Source organism: Carassius carassius, chromosome 21, assembly GCF_963082965.1.
Source record: "Carassius carassius chromosome 21, fCarCar2.1, whole genome shotgun sequence".
Lineage (NCBI taxonomy): Eukaryota > Metazoa > Chordata > Actinopteri > Cypriniformes > Cyprinidae > Carassius > Carassius carassius.
In genome coordinates this window covers 21713518-21732863 of record NC_081775.1, presented here as the reverse complement: position 1 = coordinate 21732863, position 19346 = coordinate 21713518, and the positions used below count along the sequence as shown (strand labels likewise).

Below are 19346 nucleotides of genomic sequence, written 5' to 3'. Positions count from 1 at the left end.
ATAAGTTTAACCTATTTGCTAACTTAATGTCTTTGTTGTTTTGTGAAGAGGGTTTAGTGCATGTCTAAAGAAAAACGTTTTCATAATCTTTCAAAATGTTTTTTTTGCTTATGTAACTGAGCCTGCATAGTAGTATACTATGGATAATTATTTTTTCATTTAATCTATTTTTTTTAGTTCTATAATTACATTTCTTTTTTCTTTTTTTTCTTTCTTTTTTTGTGATTATGGAACTATTTCTATTTGCTTTCTTTTCGAAAAATGTTTGCTACTTACTAAATTACTAGTAAAATTACAGTAAGGTCACAATAGTTAACTAGATGTTTAATTAATATTAAATAATATTAAATTTATTTATTTATTTGCATGGTAAAACCTACACAATGTCTTTAAATGCATACACTTTAAAACTTCAAATTGTATCTCATCTGGGTCAGGCAAATCTGAAGTCAACCTTATTTAAACATTTGTTGGTTTTAAAAAGTTGTTTTAAGTCATTTTGCACATCTCTAATAAGAATGGGCAAGATGGTCACACAGTATTCCTGGAAATAAAGTGCAGACAAAAATGTATACATCCATAGCAATCTCATTCTGTAGGCTGCTGGCTGTTCAACCTGCCCTCTTCAGCCCATGTCAGCAATAATGATGAATCCCCACCTGGCTTTTCTAACACCTTATCAAAACATACATACACAATTGGCATAGCAGATGGTCCTTGGGCCCCACACGTGGTAGTTAATTTAGTTGGCTGGTGCATTTTAGTGAATGTTGTTTATGCACCACCTTCTCGTCTTCTGCGAGAATTTGTAGAATGTGGAGAATCTCACAAATTATTGGATATTTCAGAACAATTGATAGCTAACTGCTGTGGAATCACTCAGTGTTGTCCAATGTTGACCTGTTTAATCTTTGAAAAAAAAAAAAAAGATATATTCGACATGGCATCCTGTAAATAAAGTAATTTTCAATAAGAACCCACCATTTCATGATCCATTGCTTACTATTGGTTAATTGCATAGGTAAAAGATTATGTGCATTGCTTAGCTCATCATAAAACAACCCACACTGAATGTGTTTTTTAATAAAGTAATGCCTGTAGCCAGTGATACTTTATCCTCCATGTTAAGATGTACTAAAGTCCTCTAATGCAGCAGATGATATCATCGATTACAACTGACTGACAAGGATTAACTCAGTTCAGCCTCTCACAGTCATTTTTTTTTTTTTGGATTATGTGTTTCATAATGGCATGGGTGTAAAAGCACAGAGCCTCACATTAAAATCAGATCATGAACTCTTGAATTATTTCTGCGCATTGGATTTTTCTCGGTATCATCTTTCAAGCTTTTTAATGACATTAAAGCTTCAGTTTGTAGAAATGCGTTTCGTGGTTGTCCCCTCTCGCTTGCTTAAAGTTGTCATTTGGGGAGTCTGTACATTCATACTCAAAGCTCAGTCAGTTGGAAAGTCAAAGAGGAACTGATTTTGGACTAGTTGATGTACTTGGGTGCAGTACAAAGATCATATTATAGTGGACAAATGGGTTGCGAATGTTCTTGTTTACTGCTGTATTAGACTTTATTTAAATTTTTAGACAATTTATTTCGACCACAATTGATTTTAATTTTATAATTATATACAGTCCAGTATATTATTATTATTATTATATAATCTAATCAAGTGTGGTTGAAATAATGTCTAAATGTAAATAAAGTCTAATACAGCAGTAAACATGAAAGCAAATGAGTAGCACTTTAGTATAGCGACCAATTCTCACTATTAACCAATTGCTTATTAGCATGCAAGCCCAATTTTTGCTAAATCGTACATATTTTACGAGTTGCACAATTCATATGAATTTGTACGAATCACCTACACCCCCCCCCCCCCCCCCCCAAACCTACCAATCACTGGGGTGTAGCCAAATCGTACAAAATCATACGAGTGAGGTCGTACAAATCAGCCACCTTGTAAAATACATAAGAAATGGTCGTGAGATAGCGTTGAAAAGCTCATATTCTATATCCCTAATCTTACCCAAAACCTAAATTTAATAACTACCATACTATTAGCAGCAAATTAGGACTTTGAGGCAAAAGTTGTAGTTAATGGTTTGTTAATAGCGAGAATTGGACCTTAAAAGAAAGCGTGACTAACAAATGTCATCCTGTTATTATGAATCTTTTCTTATTTTGAATGTTTAATGAATAATTTGACCCAATCCCAATTTTGATTTATTGGCAATAGGTATTTGAGAAAAAGGTTTTGCGATTTATAATTATTGAGGGTACTAGCCCTCCTCAATGTCTGTGGTGGTTATCTATAATGATATGACTTTAGCAAACAAGCTATTTTCTTTCTTTCTTTGAACAACATGACCGTAAATATGAACACAAGATTAAATGTAACATAAAACAAATGATACAATTGATGCCAATAATGCTTACTTATATTTGTCTTTTTGTTCGCTTAGGCAGCCATGTTGCCGCCACTGTAAAATCTTTATTCATTTTATTTATTTAAATATCACGTTTTCTTTGAAATGCATCATAGTTTAGAGAAAAAATGGGTTGCAAATGTATTTGACCTTCATTTTCAGTGTTAGATTTGAATAAAGCAGTCTGCTGTTATACTTATGTAATGCTTTTTTTTTTGGGCATGTCTGTGGTTTTGGGTGCAGCTCTCTATGGGTGTTAAGACAGGGCACTGATTTCTCGTATTTGCACCGGGCACAGTGCTCACAATAGGAGCCTGTGCCAGTGCCTTGGGCATTCTGTTTATGACAGTGATTCATGATGATGATGCTCATTTGCATGAACAGAAACCGTTTCTAAGTTTGCATGAAATCCACTAACTGCATCAAATAATTTCCATCTCATTAAATGGAAAACTAAAGGAAATGCAAAGTTACTGAAACTGTGGAGATTCCCAGAGATTTGAATGCATGATGCATTGTTGATTTTAAAGAGTGTAACTGCTTTCCTGTGTTATTTATTTATTTATTTATTTATTTAAGATGCAGAATGTTTCATTTCATACTTGTTTAGATGTTTACCAGATGCTTACATCTTATATCAGTAAATTCCCCACCCCCACTTCCCCTTAAAACTGAGCGATTTGGATGGACATTCTGGTGTGCTTAATCTGTCCTATCCCTTCAGTATTCTTCCTGGAAAGAGCCGTATCAGTGCCTGACCACGGTTACATCACAGCTCAACAGATGCATCTCTGCACCGCTGTGTTTACCAGTTTTCTGAGCAAGTAACATGAGCTGGATTGAACTATTAGAATCCAGAACATAGAACCCTCTTAGTCTGTAGTGTTTTACCTAACTAAGACATTACTCTTCTGATTTTACCTTTCAATGCCACAGTAAACCTTTAAAACTTAAAAAAATACAAACTAAGGATGCATTAAATAGTTCAAATTAACGGTAAAGAATTTTTTTTTAGGGGCTAAATATCACGTTATTTGTATTGGGGTCGCTTCGACCCGCGGACATGAAAAACAACCACAGACTTGGCAACACCGGTTGGCATTTACTACACCGAGCCGTAATTCACTGACAATCTACACAAAATCGATGTTAAAATCGCAGGCGATTCTTTGTCGATTTTGAAAACGATTTTGTGTTATTTGTCGGTAGACTACGGCTCTGTGTAGTAACTGCCGCTCCACCTGAACCAGTGTTGCCAAGTCTGTGGTTGTTTTTCATGTCCGCGGTTTGAAGCAACCCCAATACAAAATAATGTGATATTTAGCCCCTAAAATGCGAATTTTACCAGGGCAACCCTTCCAAAAAATGTATATTTTAACCCCGGGAAGCAATTTTTATCGGGGAACCTCCCGGAAACACGATTGGGCTAGTTTTGGACTAGTTTTAAGAAGCAACTGGGCAAGATTTGTTGTGAAAACCTGGCAACCCTGATCTGAACGCACGTGCTGGAGACTATACTTCTAATTACAGGAGCATCTTTACTGATGAGATGCGCATGAAAATCGCATTTGATTTTTTGCACAGCCCTGCCTGGTACCGTCACATTTTCATTTTTTTTTAGTACCGTCTTGGTACCGAAGTACCGGGTCTTTTGACAACACTAAACTAAGGTCAGCTAATGAGGTTTAATTGTAAAGTGATACCTATAGGTCTTTATAGTTCTTTTGCACTTTAATCTGTGTAAAACTTTTAACTTTATTTTTTTCTGTATTGCTTTATTGTATTTAAATTCAGTTATTTTTGTTATAAGAAAAAGTCATTTTAACATGTTATACTGTATTATGACCACTTTTTAAAAACTAAATTTCAATACCATGATAATACCGTATACCGTGATAAAAGCATTTGCAATTAATCGCAGGAAAATTTGATACCAGCATATCCCTACCGTAAATCAATTTGGTGACTAGTTATGATGTCCCTAAGTTAGCTATGTTTTGTGAAAGACTAAGCACCATTCAGGTTGATTGTCTCATTCTCTCTCTGTGACACACACACAGACACACTCACAATACAGTTATCTATAAAAATACCACAGAAAGAAGGTTAGTCAGTATCACACAAAGAGTGCCAGTTTTCACCGCTAAAAAGTAGCTTGATTACAAATGTGATACTGATTTTATGCAACAGTTCAATAAATAAGAATTTTATATTAAGATACTTACATTTTAGACACCATATTGCCAGTAGTGCTCTTTTTTTTTTGACAAAAAAAAAGATTCCAAACACAGTCGCCACGCCGTTTTGTGTCTTTATGCAACATGACAGCATTTTGTTCCTGAATGAATCAACCGTTAAATGATTCTGTTCAGTCACAATGACTCACTTATTAATAGTGACTTTTTATTGATGTTATTTTGAATTTATTTTATTTAATTTATATTTTTATTTTATTAAATTTTTATTGATATATTTGTATTTGCATTTTGGATGTAATTTGGCAATTAAATGCATTAAATGGGTTTAGTTTTAAGTAATGAATAATTGATGACTGGCCGTTGAATTATTAGACAAATAATGCACACTCGAGGTGGTGATGCGGCCACAATGCGAAGCGGGGGTATGGTAACTGTAGTATATTTCTAATATACTACAGTTACCATACCTCAAGACATCAATCCGATGATTTATTTAAAGGGATTCGTCCGGTTTTTGTACTTAAATCACTATTTTGAGTAGGACTATTTCTTCCTCATCTATTCAGTGCCTCTTTTACTAGTACCAAAACGTCGTTTTAAAGCTGGTAACAGAGGCTTGAGCCATTGATAGCATTCTAATACAGTTATTAATGAAGTTATTAGAAAGAGTGACAGAGACACAGAGAGAGAGAGAAAGAAAAAGAGCTTGTGTGAATTAGGCTAACGTACCTCTAAACACTCTTCTGCTGCAGCGTCTCTAAACAGCGCTGTCTCCTTGCTAGTGAGAAATGTCATGTGTAGCCTTTAAGTTTCTTTAAAAGTTTATATGTCTATGATATTTTATTAACTTTATTTCAGTTTGTTTTAGTACAGTTTTTTTTACACTGCATTGGCAATAATGATTCTCCAGTTATTTTATAAATATTTATGCAATTATATAATTATATATTATAGGGCTGCAACTAACGATTATTTTGATAATCGATTAATCTGTCGATTATTTTTTCGATTAATCGGTTTATGTACTTATATTTTAGTTTTTTCCATTTTTTCCCCAAGTAAATTATTAATAAATGGTCTTTATCCTTCAGCATAGATTTTTAAGAGATTTTAACCATTTTGCACTGTTATATCCTAATTAAAAATATACCTGGAGTTGTTTTATTGTGTTAGTAATCCTTTGTCGAACTCTTCTGCAATCAGGACACTGACCCATACTCTAGCAAATTTCACAAGGAGATTTCAAATAATGTTTTCACCATGGTAGTCCTTAGAGCTCCTAAAGTAGTTTAACATCCCGAACGAAGCTTATTAAGGAATCTTTCAGAACATATTTTCACTAAGAATAAGGATAAAACAGAATAAAATTGCAGTGCATTGTATTTTATTATTTACTGGGAAACAGCTTTATAGCTTTTGCTGTGAAATTGTAAACAATCCTTCGAATAAAGTGCCAGTGGCATGAAACCTGAATGGAACTCACAATTTAAAGTAAAATCCATCAGAAGGTTGTCCAGAAAAAAAAAATTGGACAGTCACACACAAAAAACCTGCTGTGTGAAAAAGAGCAGTGAATACTTAGAAAAAAAGTGCATTTCAAATATCTTTAAACATTTACCTCTCTCATTCAGTCATAATTAGGCTGCACGACTGAATTTTGAACTGGTAAACTACAAACTGATCACAGAACATGTTTGTAAAGCTTTTAATGTTAACTGTTAAAAAGCAATGTTATCAGCTTTTTCGACTAAACATTTGCAAACAACATTGTACTGGAGAATCTGCACAAATAAAAGTCTTAGGGGCCGTTCACATATCGTGCCTAAAAACGCGTGGAAAACGCTAGGCGCGCCGCTTTCTCCTCCTTTCCTCCTTTCCCTGAGGCGTCTGCCTTTGATAAGCAACAATGACGTGCTCTCTCCTTGAAGACGCGGAAATTTCAGCAAAGGATAAATGGATTTGCAGCTCAAAAAATCACTTGCAGTAGCTCTGCTACTAAATTTATTTCAAAACGGAAATCCATATACAACTATGATCAGCTGTTCCTTTCATCTTGATTGAGCTTTTAACGTTGTTACGGGAAAGGATGAAGCTGATTGGTTAGTTCTTGTCACATGACCCGCGATGCGCTTGCAGCATTCAGAAAAGTTGAGATGTTTTTAACTCGATGCGGTGCGGTGTTGGAAATAACGAACTTGAGCGCGCAAAAGACGCGATATGTGAACGTCCCCTTAAACAGTTCAGTAGTGCAGAGTTTACAGGTTACTCTTCTTTTTTGAAGGCTCAAAGTAAAGTACTCCCAGTCTCCCGCATCCCGCTAAATGCTGCAGAGACGCTGTTCGGGAAGCACGTGACATAAAACGAGGCCAGCTATTGGCTATTCGCTACTTCTCCTGCTGTACTGGCTGAGTAAAACCTCCGGTGGCTCATTACTGCCACACTTTGGTCACCGCAGATTTGAAATATGCACGAAATGAGCCGCTTACGGCAAATAAAAGTTATTTAGCAACGAATCGATGACTAAATTAGTTGACAACTATTTTAATAATCGATTTTTATCGATTAAATCGATTCGTTGTTTCAGCTCTAATATATTATGAATTATATAGTATTAAACTATTCCTGATATGATGTTTTAAACAACAAAGTTGCTACTAGTATTTTTTTTGCAGATGTTTTTCATTCCAATTTAACTAATACATAGGAAGACCACCTAGAGGTTAAGTGCTTTAATCAATGATATTTGTTATTGGATTCATGGGTCTTGAACTCCTGATTTTGTTCATTACCAGTCCAGTGGCTTTAATCACATGGCCACCGTTACAACGTAAAGGTCATGTTTGTGCATGTCTGTGGTCAGGTGGATGGATGAGCGCTGGCTGTTAGCAGGCTCTGGGAGATGGAGAGGCCTGGCTGCTGTACTGTGAGGGCTCTGTAACGTGACACCTGATTGAGGACTCGCTCAGTGTGTTCTCTGTTACAGGCCATTAACCACTGGAAAGTTTTTTTCCAGGCAGTCTCTCTTGACTTATATAAAGGGTGCAGGGATGGATTCTTTATAACAAAGAAAATGTGGGAGGGTGACAGAACACGCTGCTAGTTTGGCCATGAGAAGTGATATAGTCGTGTTGTTGGCTCTGACTTCTCTTTTACCATCCCACTTCAGTTTTTAGAAGAGCACTTGTGCCATCTGTGTGCACTTGACATTTCTGTTAACTTTCTTTGTTGCTTAGATTTGCTTTTTGTATTTTATCTTTTTTTCTCCTTTTAATTGTATGTATTAATTTATTTACCCATTGAAAAACAACTTGAAACATTGATTATAATAAATGTTTCTTAAGCACCAATTTGTCATGTTAGAATGATTTCCGAAAGATCATTTGACACTGAAGACTGGAATAATAGCTGTTAAACCTTCAGCTTTGTCATGAAGAAATCTCACACAAAATAAATATTAATATAGAAAACAGTTATTTTAAATTGTGAAAATTTCACACTGTTTTTATATTGTTGATCCAATAAATGCAGCCTTGGTGAGCACACATAAAAATCTCACCAACCCCAAGTAGTTTACAAAATGGTAGGAAAAAAAAAGTATTTTTGGAAAATTTGCAAAATAAAGGTGGATATGTGTTGTTGACTAGAAATATGTGATGCTGAAATTACCTTTGTACTTTGTTGTAAAGCTGAGGATTATTGTCACATTTGTGTTTGTGTTATATTTGAGAGATTCTCTGATTATTTCCTGTAATCCTTTAATGCCTAGTCTTTCCTTCTCTTTCAGGAGCCAATCAAATCCAGGGCACCTCAACTCCATTTGGAGTACAGATTTTATAAACAGCTGGGAAGTTCAGGTAAGCATCACAGCCTTTCTAGAATCGTATGTTATATGCTTTATGAAAAAACGCCACCTACTCATCCTGTATGAGACCGATCTTCCTTCAGTTGTGTGCTGTGAATCGTGGGGGTGGTGATTTCTAACCTTTTGATGTGGCTGCTTCACCCATCAGCAGCAAGTGACAGTGAAAAGGAGGAGGGTCTAAAATGGGATTGAGATTAAGGGGGGTACAAGGTGAGAGGTTACCCAGGGGAAGTCCACTACGAGAAGATGTCGTGTTCAAGTTCTTGTTTATTACGTGTCTCCCTCCCAGTTAAATCTCAGAGCTCTGTGATTGGAGAACTACACTTGGCCATTTTGATTGTAATTACCATACATTTTGTGAAGCCAGAAGGCTGAACTTTGATCCTTTTAAGCCCTACAATGAAAAGGACGAGCAGCTTGTACAAATCCTTGGTGCTTCCATCCATTTGATCACTGAACCGGAAGGTTGACTGGCACAAAGTACAGCTCTTATTCACATCGACCCGTAGCCACCCTTCAATGCAATGATCTCATTCACTAAACGCCTGTCTCTAGACCCAGGCTCTGATCCTCTGCCAGCTCACCGGAGCCACTGCTGCCACCCCTGCAACATTAATAGCCAGTGAAAGTGCAGGCGTGCAGGCCAGGCCCACTATATTTATAACTACACGACTCCTCGTGGCTGGGTTGCCATTATCGAATGTCTAGCACGTGACTGATTCCTCTCTAGAAGAAAGCCATATGTCCAGTAGTGCGTGAAGAGAAAATAAACATGGATGGCTATCGTGTTTCAGTTGCTGCTGCTGTTTATGAACCAGGTCTTTCACAAAGCTAAAGAATGTATAATCATTTATGTTTTATTGTTTGACTTTTTCCAGGGTTTCTGCAGGTCTTAAGGGTCATACAAGTCTTAATTCGTGCTTCCACATATTAAGGCCTTAAAACGTCTTAAATCAGAGCAGAAAATCGTAAATTTATAAAGGCATTAAATATAGTGCACACTGATTTGTCTTACCACATTGCCAGATAGTTGTTCTTGTTTTAATCATAAACTCCCTTAACTTTCATCACTTTCTCAGTAAACTAGCTGTATATAATGATGTGATATTGCTTTCCAGATAAATGTATGTTGATTTAAATATCTTCAGACATTTACAAAATTCTAAATATTTCAAAATAATTACAAAGTATTTTAAATGGTTGCTGATACAACTCATTGCATTCTCCCTATGTATTTATATTTAGAAAACACGTTGTGTTCCCTTTAATTTATTCCTTTAAATTTTCTATAATTGGTCTTAAAATGTGTCTTACTTTCAGAAATGTACCTTCATAAAATCTGCAGAAACCCTGTATGTATTTGATTTTTTGTGACATTTATCCTTTTATAAAACTTATATAAACAAGATTTTGAGGTATTACAGGAATAATTATTTGGGGTTTTGGGTTAACTGTCCCATGTGGTGTTTTGCTGTATTTTACATTGCTCAGAATGTCAAACCTTGACCTTTAAATTTAGCTCCTTTTCTTACTTGTCGTCTATGTACTTGTCGTGTCTTGTCGGTCTTGTCTTGTCCTTCAATCCAAGGCCTAAATGACATGGGACATACAATATACTGGAATGGACAAAAGACCATCAGGATCAAAATGTTCAGGTCTAATAGATGAATGCAGTTTCAAAAACTTGATGTTTCTCAACCTGTGCTTTTCAGTGTGACACTGAATCTTACACAACCTGACCTTCTGGTAATGCATAACCATCACTTCAAACTGAACGTGATCACTTTCCAAAGCAAGCCAGCGGGATCCAGTGATTCACAGTTGTAAAATCTGGATCTAAAGGTTTTACGAAGCCTAGGAGGAGACAACCAAACTAGAGCCTCCAGCTTTCCCAGCAGAGAATCCTTTGAGAGGATCTGCCATTGTGAGACTCATCTCAAGCCACTGGAGAACCTCTGCTCACTTAAACCTGCAGCTAAAGAAGAGTGTTAATTCTCTACCTCCCTGGAAAAAGAGTCCGGGTCATGTTAGGTTGTTCCTGGGGCATATTGCCACACACTCTGTCTAATTGTTGATGTCACAGTGGTGCATTTATCATAAATAAGATCTTTGCTTTGCACCATCAACAGTTTTGTACTTTAAATGTCATACAGTTTTATGCCTCTGTCAATTATTTAAAGCGTAAGGCATTTTAAAGTGCAATGAAGGGGAATTAGCTGCTGCCGTGTAGCTTACTTGTTTTAAATAGCTTGTGTTTAAATGTTTAATTGCTATTGTGGTGCTGATTTAAGCTCTAGAGTTATTTTTAGTCGAGTTGCATGGGGTGACTTTGACTTGGTTAGTGGCTTTTCAATCGTTGCGTTCAATCTCTGACATTTGGGGAAAAAAGGGTCATGGAACTCTCTGCATTGTAGGCTGTGGATGTTTAATGCAGCAGGGTGGATAACGCAAGCCCTCTCATCTCCTGAATCACACTGGGACCTTTGCTGGCCAGAGCGATCATGTTTCAGCCCCTGATTCTTCTCCACTGTCCCGCTAATGGAATCAGGGCCTTGTTGTTCTCTGGCTGCATGCTGAATCTTTAATATGCAAGCCTTCGCTTGGGCATGTGTGCTAAACTTTAACATTCCAGTGCGTCTGCTCTGAGAGGGCATGTGTTTGATGAACAATGAGTTGTGTTGTTTTCTCTCAGGCTCTGTTCGTGATGAGAGCGAGTGGGGTTGTGATATGGCAGAAAATCTCCTTGTTGAACTTTAGTGTCGCTGCACAGAGGCTGTTAAAAGTGCAACGGTGCACTGCAGAAAAAATGCATAAAGCCAAAGACTGCCTACATAGGTGATTGGACACTTAAGCAAAATTTAAAAATTTATTAACTGAACTGATTTCATACATTGAATAAAAAATAATATGCTGATGACTAACACCATTAGTCAATTGATTGATTGATTTTTGTTTGTATGTTTGTATGCGATTATGCATGTATGCAGTTTTTTATGTATTTATTCATGCATTCATGTATTATTTTTTTATATATCAGTGTTGGTTGACTGATGTTTATCAGCTTAATATTGATATGTAATCATAGCTGGATGTTTCTGCCTGTTATAAGATTACTTTTGCTATCATTCTATTTTATCCATATTTCATGTTATTTAGTTGACATTGACGAGATTTATTAATTTGAGATTTTAATGTGTTAAAGTATTTTATTCATTTATTTAATTTTTAGATTATTATGATCATTAACACTTTAATCGGCTATCTGCCCTAACATAAAAAAGAAAAAGATCTAATTCTCTGTATCAGTAGGAATGTTATCGGTTCATTCCTAATTGAGAGTTGTGACTTGGTGTCCAAATACTTTTTGTGGCCTCTCTGTGTTTATGGCTCATCACATGCCTTTCTGTTGTGCAGCTTTTTTGTGCATACCGCATGGATAAATTGGACTGTGCTTCCTCTCATAGCCATGCTTTCCGCCTATATAATCATTAAAATATTATATTTTTCGGTATGATTTGAAACGCTTTTAAAAACCTGCAATTGACCTTGTTTATAATTCAAGGAAGTGATCCAGATGCGCATGGTTTTAATTATCCTTCTTCTGATTGCCGAGTTGGCGTTGGGTTTAAACTTCCGATCTGGTTCTTTGCTGAGTCAACTTCCTGGCTGCACTTTTGCCATGGGCACATCCATCATCGTTGTGGTTTCCAAACGGATCCGGGTGGCTAAAGTGCAGGCAGGTGTGTGTACGCATGTTCGGCACCCCCACCCGTGGGAATGACGTTTGCCAGATCAGGTAAATCCTTCTAGAATCCTCCCTGGAGCTGGGTTTTCCTAGGCTCGCTGTCTCAGTGGGTCTCATGCGCCTCTGCATCTGACCATTGGACTGAAGAACACACATACACAAAAGTGATTTGGCACAGGCAACCTGGAATTGAATTGGAAACACTGGCAGTGGGCAGCAGTTAAGAACTGTGTGTCCTTGAGGTCTTGTTTTGTGGAGTCACAGCAAAATTAAAAAGACTATTTGCTTTGGTCTGTAACTTTAAGCTGTATGGTGCTAGGGGTGGGTGATACAAGCAAAAATAGCACAATATAAAAATCCGTTTTTATTATGAATGCATGTAAATATAATATATGAAAATATATTTTATTATAAATTATATATATATTCACACATTTGAAGATATTTTCTTATTTCTACTGTTGTAAATATTCATTTGAATTTTAATATTTATATTTATTTAAATGTGTTTGTCATTACTTTTTTTTTCAAATTAAGCAAATATATAGGCTTCTCACTTTTAGCTGATAAGTCTATATAAAGTCTGATAAAAGGCAACTATATCTAAGGGGACACAACCTTTTTTCTTTAATTTAAGCTCTTTTTGCTCTTTGATTGAACACCCATTTCCTGCCATAAAGCACTGTTTTGCATAATTGCAGTAGAAATTTATACTAGTCTATGTAGTTTCATTTGGTATATTACCCACCCTTACTATGCTATATAGTTTCAGTGGAAGCAAAACAGTTTTGTTGAATAATGTTCAGCCCCGCCTTCATTTACCTTTCAGAATCATGTTCTTACTGTGAGGTAGCGTGTACATGGGACAGATCAACTGTTGTACAGCCCTCTGTAAACTCTGTAAGCGTGAGATAGTCGCTGTTTTAATGAATTGCATGATGAGCTCTCTCTCCAAGGGCTTGTTAGTATTGTTTTGTTCAAGGTGTTGTCATTATGGGTCCTGTCGGAGACGGTGGCCTGCACTGGCTGTGAACAGGATGCTAAACATTTGGTGGTGTTAAGAAAATATTAGAACAGACGCATTTCTCTAAAGGATAAAAACAAGAGTTTGAGATTCTGCATTTGCATTTCACTGGGTTGTAAAATGATAATTTTGTCTTTTGTCTTTGCAGAGGGAGTTCCTCAGGTCTTCTACTTCGGCCCTTGTGGGAAGTACAATGCTATGGTTCTGGAACTGCTTGGGCCCAGTCTGGAGGACCTGTTTGACCTTTGCGACCGCACTTTCTCCCTCAAGACCGTCCTAATGATAGCTATTCAACTGGTAAGCGTCTGGTCAGAGAGGCTGTTAGCTTTTTTTCAGCAATTTTGGTTTGTCTCATTACACATTTAGGATTTATTTTGGCTTTTTTCTAAATTACTTCTAGGAATTGTTCAGCTCTGTGATGTTTTTGTTGGATTTTTTATTTATTTATTTTGGTCCAGAATGTCCTTAACAGCATCTTCCTTGTTTTTTCAGATAACACGGATGGAGTACGTTCATACGCGGAGCTTGATATATCGAGATGTCAAGCCAGAGAATTTTTTGGTGGGGCGGCCGGGGTCTAAGAGGCAGCACACCATTCATATCATTGACTTCGGGCTTGCCAAAGAATACATAGACCCCGAGACCAAAAAACACATCCCATACCGAGAGCATAAGAGCCTGACTGGCACTGCCCGGTATATGAGTATCAACACACATCTGGGAAAAGGTGTGCACTAAATACTCTCCTTTCATTTTCCTGTGAAAACCAGCCTTGTGTTTCCAAAATGTACATTTCTCGATTTATTTATTTTTTTAACTGATTTCTTAGGCGAAGGGGAAAAATAATAAAATCAGCAACCCACCTTAAATTACATACTTTCATTTTCTTGAGTGACTCATATTTATGTAACCCACTTAATCATGTACTTTGAAATATATCCATCTCACTTTACAGCGAAAATGTACCTTTTGCGTCGATCAGTATGACGTGTAACAGTTGTTGTTTTTCTTCCTACTTAGAACAAAGCAGAAGGGACGACCTAGAAGCACTGGGCCATATGTTTATGTACTTCCTGAGAGGCAGTTTGCCCTGGCAGGGCTTGAAGGTTTGCACTTTTATACCACCCATTCTTAAAATGATTTCATTTCTTTTTGATCTTTGCAACCTTTTTGAGGTATTAATAAAGGAATCCTCAGGTTTCAGGGTTTTTCTATACGCATGTACAACAATACTGCTGAAAATGTTAAGGTGGTAAGATATTTATTTTTTGAGACAAGCCTCTTATGTTCACCAATGATGCATTTATTTGATCAGAAATACAATAAAAGCAATATAAATATTAAATTATTACAATAAAATGTTTCCCATTTTACTCTAAGGCTCCAGTCTTCAGTGTCACATGATCCTTTGGATATCATTCTTCATATCATGACTTAATTTCAATGTTTGAAATGCAGATTTCTTTTTATTTAATGATACTCTTCAGTATTGTTTATGAAGGAACAGTGTTTATTAGAATTTTGTTAACATTACAGATGTCTTTGCTGTTACTTTTGAATGCATCCTTGCTTATTTTTTTCAAGAAAAAAGTCTTACTGAATTTTTTGAACAGCAGTGTAACTGAGAAGTGCAATGACATGACAACAAATGCAGATATCAGCTGCTCATGTGGTTCAGTTGCTCAGCCATGTGTTAGAGCAATGAGTCACATGGCCGTAGCGGTTCCGGTTGCTTCTGAACGCACACAGGTGTTAGAAGCTCTGTGCTTGCCTGCTGAATTGCTGCCTCTCACACCATTGTTAATTCATCACTTAAAGGGATTACATGGAAGGCACATGACAGTAGGGTGAGAATGAAAAAGTCAATGTTAAAAAAAAAATAGTAAGAATCTTCTTTTGTTGTGCGAGTCATTGCCTATTCAATAAAACTAGCCAGAGGCAAAATCTTGCCCTGGATTTACGTGTTGCATATGCTTAATTACATTTCAGCCAGGTTTAGTCTTTCATAAGTCTTTTCAGTTTGTTGGTGAGAAGTCATTTGTGTGTTTTCCATACAGGCGGACACGCTAAAAGAACGTTACCAGAAAATTGGCGACACCAAGCGAGCTACGCCGATCGAAGTGCTATGTGAAAGTTTCCCAGGTCAGTGCCATCCATGCGGTCATGTCAAGCACAGTAGTGTATTAATCGTTTCCCTGAACTAACGCCATTTTCATTTTCTGTTCAGAGGAAATGGCCACCTATCTGAGATATGTGAGACGACTGGACTTTTTTGAGAAACCAGATTACGATTACCTGAGAAAGCTCTTCACAGACCTCTTCGACAGGAACGGCTACGTCTTTGATTACGAGTACGACTGGGTCGGCAAGCCTCTCGTGAGTGTTTGTTTCCTCCAAAGATACTTCCTCAATGCCTTTCTTGTGTACTTCAACTGTCAAATGCCTTTGTCATGCTATGTTGGGTTTATTTCCAATTGTATGAGTGTGAGAGACATGCTCAATGGTGAGATCATTGTTGTCTTTTACAGCCTACACCTATAGGCCCCATCCCCACAGACACACCCCAGCCGAGCAGCAGAGACAAAGCACAAGCGCAGACCAAAAACCAGGTGAGCTGGGTGCACAGTTAAACTCGGAGTGGATCTACTTAAGGGAAGTATGCTATACACTTTTTAATTACCTAGGTGGTAGTGTACATTTAATTCACTCCAGTGCAGTGTAAGATGTATCTTACACACTCAAAACCAGATATAGTATACCCGCCCACTTTTCCTCTTTACATATGCAGCCAATCAGAATAAGGCCCAATGCTTTTGGTCATACACATTGATGACAGAGTAATAGTTGTCGGAGGAGTTGCTCAAGTTTGGTGTGAGGTTACAGTTGTGCAATGCAACTTTTGAACATCACTTGTGTGATTAATTAGTGGGATGGAAGGCTAGCTGTGCCTTGCTTTTTTCTATAGGGCATAAATGCTCTCACTGGAGATGAGGGCCATAAGTCTGTGAATATCATGTTCCCACATCTGTTTTGTCTTGTTGTCTTGAGGATTATGACAATTTGAACAGGACAAGTATTCCTCAATAATAAATAAATCAGTTTTTTTTTTCTAGATACACTACCTTTCAAAAGTTTGTCGACAGTAATTTTTTGAGTCTCAAAAATACAATAAAACTGTGATACTGTGAAATATTATTAGTTCTAATTTGTTTTCTATGCGTGTTATTTAACAAAGTAATTTTTTCAAAGCTGAAATTTCAGCAGCCATTATTATAGCTTTTAGTCACGTGATCCTTCAGAATTCATTCTAATATGATGATTTGAGGCTTAAAAAACATTTCTTATCATCAGTGGTGCTTTTAACTGTCACTCAAATGAAAACATTGTTACATGATTTTGATGTACCATTTGAATGGTAATGCAATGTTTGAATTTAAAATGGGTTTCAAAGGATGAATTTTGAGATTTAAATTAAGTTGATATATAATTTCTGATGATTTCTAAAATGTGATAGAGAAAAAGGCAACGACGAAGTCTTTTTTTTAAACAAAGGTCAAATCTCCTGTTATAATGTAGATTTTTGAGGGTGCACTATTGTCATAAATTAATCTATTACTTTTCCTACATATTTTTTTTACAAAAAACATTGGTAAAATAAATATTTGGGAGTCTTAGACCTTTCCAACAATATATAGTTTGTCAAGATTAGATTAGATTTAATTGTAATATAGTGAAGTAAATGTAGGCGTCCCGTATATGGGATGGGGTGACAGTTAAAGGGTTAATATGTTTGTGGAAACTGAGATGCATTTTTTTTTCAGGATTATTTAAATTTTTAACAGCATTTATTCGTAAATAGAAATATTTTGTAAGAGGTCTTTACTGCCATCCTTGCTGTATTTTTTCATACAAAAAAAAAAACCACTTATTGACCCAAAACTTTTGGTCAGTAGTGTAACTGTTTTTAATTTGTCTTTGTCTGGATTTTGTGTTCTTGCTGTCATTACACAACTCAAGCACATCCACCATTTCTTGGTTGCTTATTCATGTTCCAGTGAAATCATAGAATAAAATGTTGACAAAATGTGCCCCTGTTTCCAATATACTTCCACTAACAAACAGTGAGTGTCCTTCAGTGCAGCACAGAGTGCCACCCTGGAAATTCTGACTTCATTATGGCTCATCCCTTCATTCCTGTGACCTCTTTTAATAAAATAAATCAAATGTGTACTGATGTACATCCACTGACATATAGCTGCAATTTTGCTTGTTTTATTAAAAATCCCAGTTTAACCCAGAGTAAATCTGCATTCATTTCAAGCTACATGAGCATAAAATGAGCTTAAACGTCTGGTGGAAGATTGTTGTACATATATGTGCCCCTCTGCTTGTAGTTGCATGTACTTGCAAAAACAATGTTAAAAGCTAAAATGGTAGTGTTCATTATTTGTAAAAACAAAAAAAACTCTTTTTCTAATAGCAGCCTTTTGTAATTCTGCATGTTTGCTGTTGATGTTGATTTTTTTTTCTCAGTTTTTTTTTCTTTGTTTCCATTAGTTTGTGTCATTCACTTTTATCTTATCTTAGAAATTGAGCAAGCTTCTGCATGTGAGATGTCTTCTTTTTAATGTTTTATTTTTCGTTTGTTTGTGTTTACTCATCCACCGCCCCTTCCCCATCATACCTCAAAATCTCCATCCATCTCACCCCGCCCACCCTTCTTGCTTCTCCGTCCAAAATGCTCCTCTACTGTCGATCAGTCGCCCGAGCCCAAAGGAAGTGAGTCCCAGCCCACTCCAGTGACCAATAAGGAGACTCTGGGGTCGCGTCTCACGGCAGAGAGGCTGGGGGGCTCAGTGCAGGTACTGCTTGCTCGTGGTGTTGCTTTTTGAGTGAGCATGGCTGCTTTTCTCTGTCTTTCGCACACTCTTTCATCTGTGGCGCTCAGCTTGGCTCCTTTAGGCTCTGAACACACTACAGATTGCAGCAGGGCCATTCCTTGGAGATACCATGTGTTTTAAATAGAAGCCATAAAACATTTTAGCTGGAGAGCAGCTCCCGGTGTGATAGGATCTAATGGATGCTGATAGATTTCAGTGAAGAAACTCTTATGTGGTTCCTTTGAAAGGCACTTGATGAGACGCATGTGCCACCTAGTGTTTGGGTTTTGGAGTGATTTTGCAATCATCTTAAAGACAGGGTTATTATAGTTTTAAATTAATAATTTCATTTTCTCTTCTTTTTTTTCAATTTGTCTTTACAAATAATGTTTGTGTTTAGCTTGTGTTTTTGTTATTGTTGTGTTTTGGTATTCCTATGGCAAAGCTGAATTTTCTGCAGCCATTACTCCAGTTCTCAGTGTCACATTATTATATAATAATACTTGGTGCTACAAACATTATTTAGCATATAATTTTTTTTCCAGGATTCTTTGATGAATTCAAAATTCTAAAGAACTGCATTTGTTTGAATTTAAAATATTCTGTGACATTACAAACACTTTTGGTAAATGTAATGAATCCTAGATGAAATTTTTTTTTTTTCCTTTGAAAAAACCATCTCGATCCCAAACCTTTGAACATGTATAAGAAAAATAATTTTTAGTTTTTATTTTAGTTCGTATTGACAATAATAACACTGCCTCAGCACAAAGATTCCAGTTACAAGTTCTACAAAATGTGACTTTTTAGGGGCTGAATATGGCCCCATTTACACTGAATGGTTTAAGTGACTCGATTCCGATTTTTTTCCTCTTATGTGGCACAGATCGGATATGACCAGTGAACGTGTAAGCAGGAAAAAAACCCATGGATTCCAATTTTCTCAGATCGGATTCAGGCCTCATTCATATGTGGTAATAAATCGGATATGAATCGGATACGTGCATTTGCGTGTGTCATGTAAGGAGACAAATCGGATATTCCCCAGTAAATGTGAGTCGTACGTCATTAAAGTGACGTCAACTCAGGTGGACACCACCAACAGAGATCACATGACTTTTTATAGGCACGATGGAGGACGAAGAATACACACAGTGGAGCAATGCGGAGGTTTCATGTCTTTTCACGAGATATGGGG

At 36.6% G+C, this 19346-nt stretch overlaps 1 protein-coding gene across 3 annotated transcripts in view; it reads left to right on the top strand.

Annotated features, from left to right (window-relative positions):
• csnk1g2b (casein kinase 1, gamma 2b) overlaps positions 1 to 19346 on the top strand; it is a 32436-nt gene that overhangs the window by 11628 nt on the left and 1462 nt on the right. For 2 of the 3 annotated variants that reach the window (XM_059503800.1, XM_059503799.1), the window contains exons 3-10: positions 8422 to 8491; positions 13417 to 13565; positions 13761 to 13995; positions 14289 to 14374; positions 15326 to 15410; positions 15496 to 15644; positions 15797 to 15877; positions 18029 to 18130. In XM_059503800.1, the coding sequence (XP_059359783.1) occupies positions 8422 to 8491; positions 13417 to 13565; positions 13761 to 13995; positions 14289 to 14374; positions 15326 to 15410; positions 15496 to 15644; positions 15797 to 15877; positions 18029 to 18130 (957 nt within the window). The remainder of the gene's footprint in view (positions 1 to 8421; positions 8492 to 13416; positions 13566 to 13760; positions 13996 to 14288; positions 14375 to 15325; positions 15411 to 15495; positions 15645 to 15796; positions 15878 to 18028; positions 18131 to 19346) is intronic. The other variant, XM_059503801.1, reaches the window with a different exon arrangement.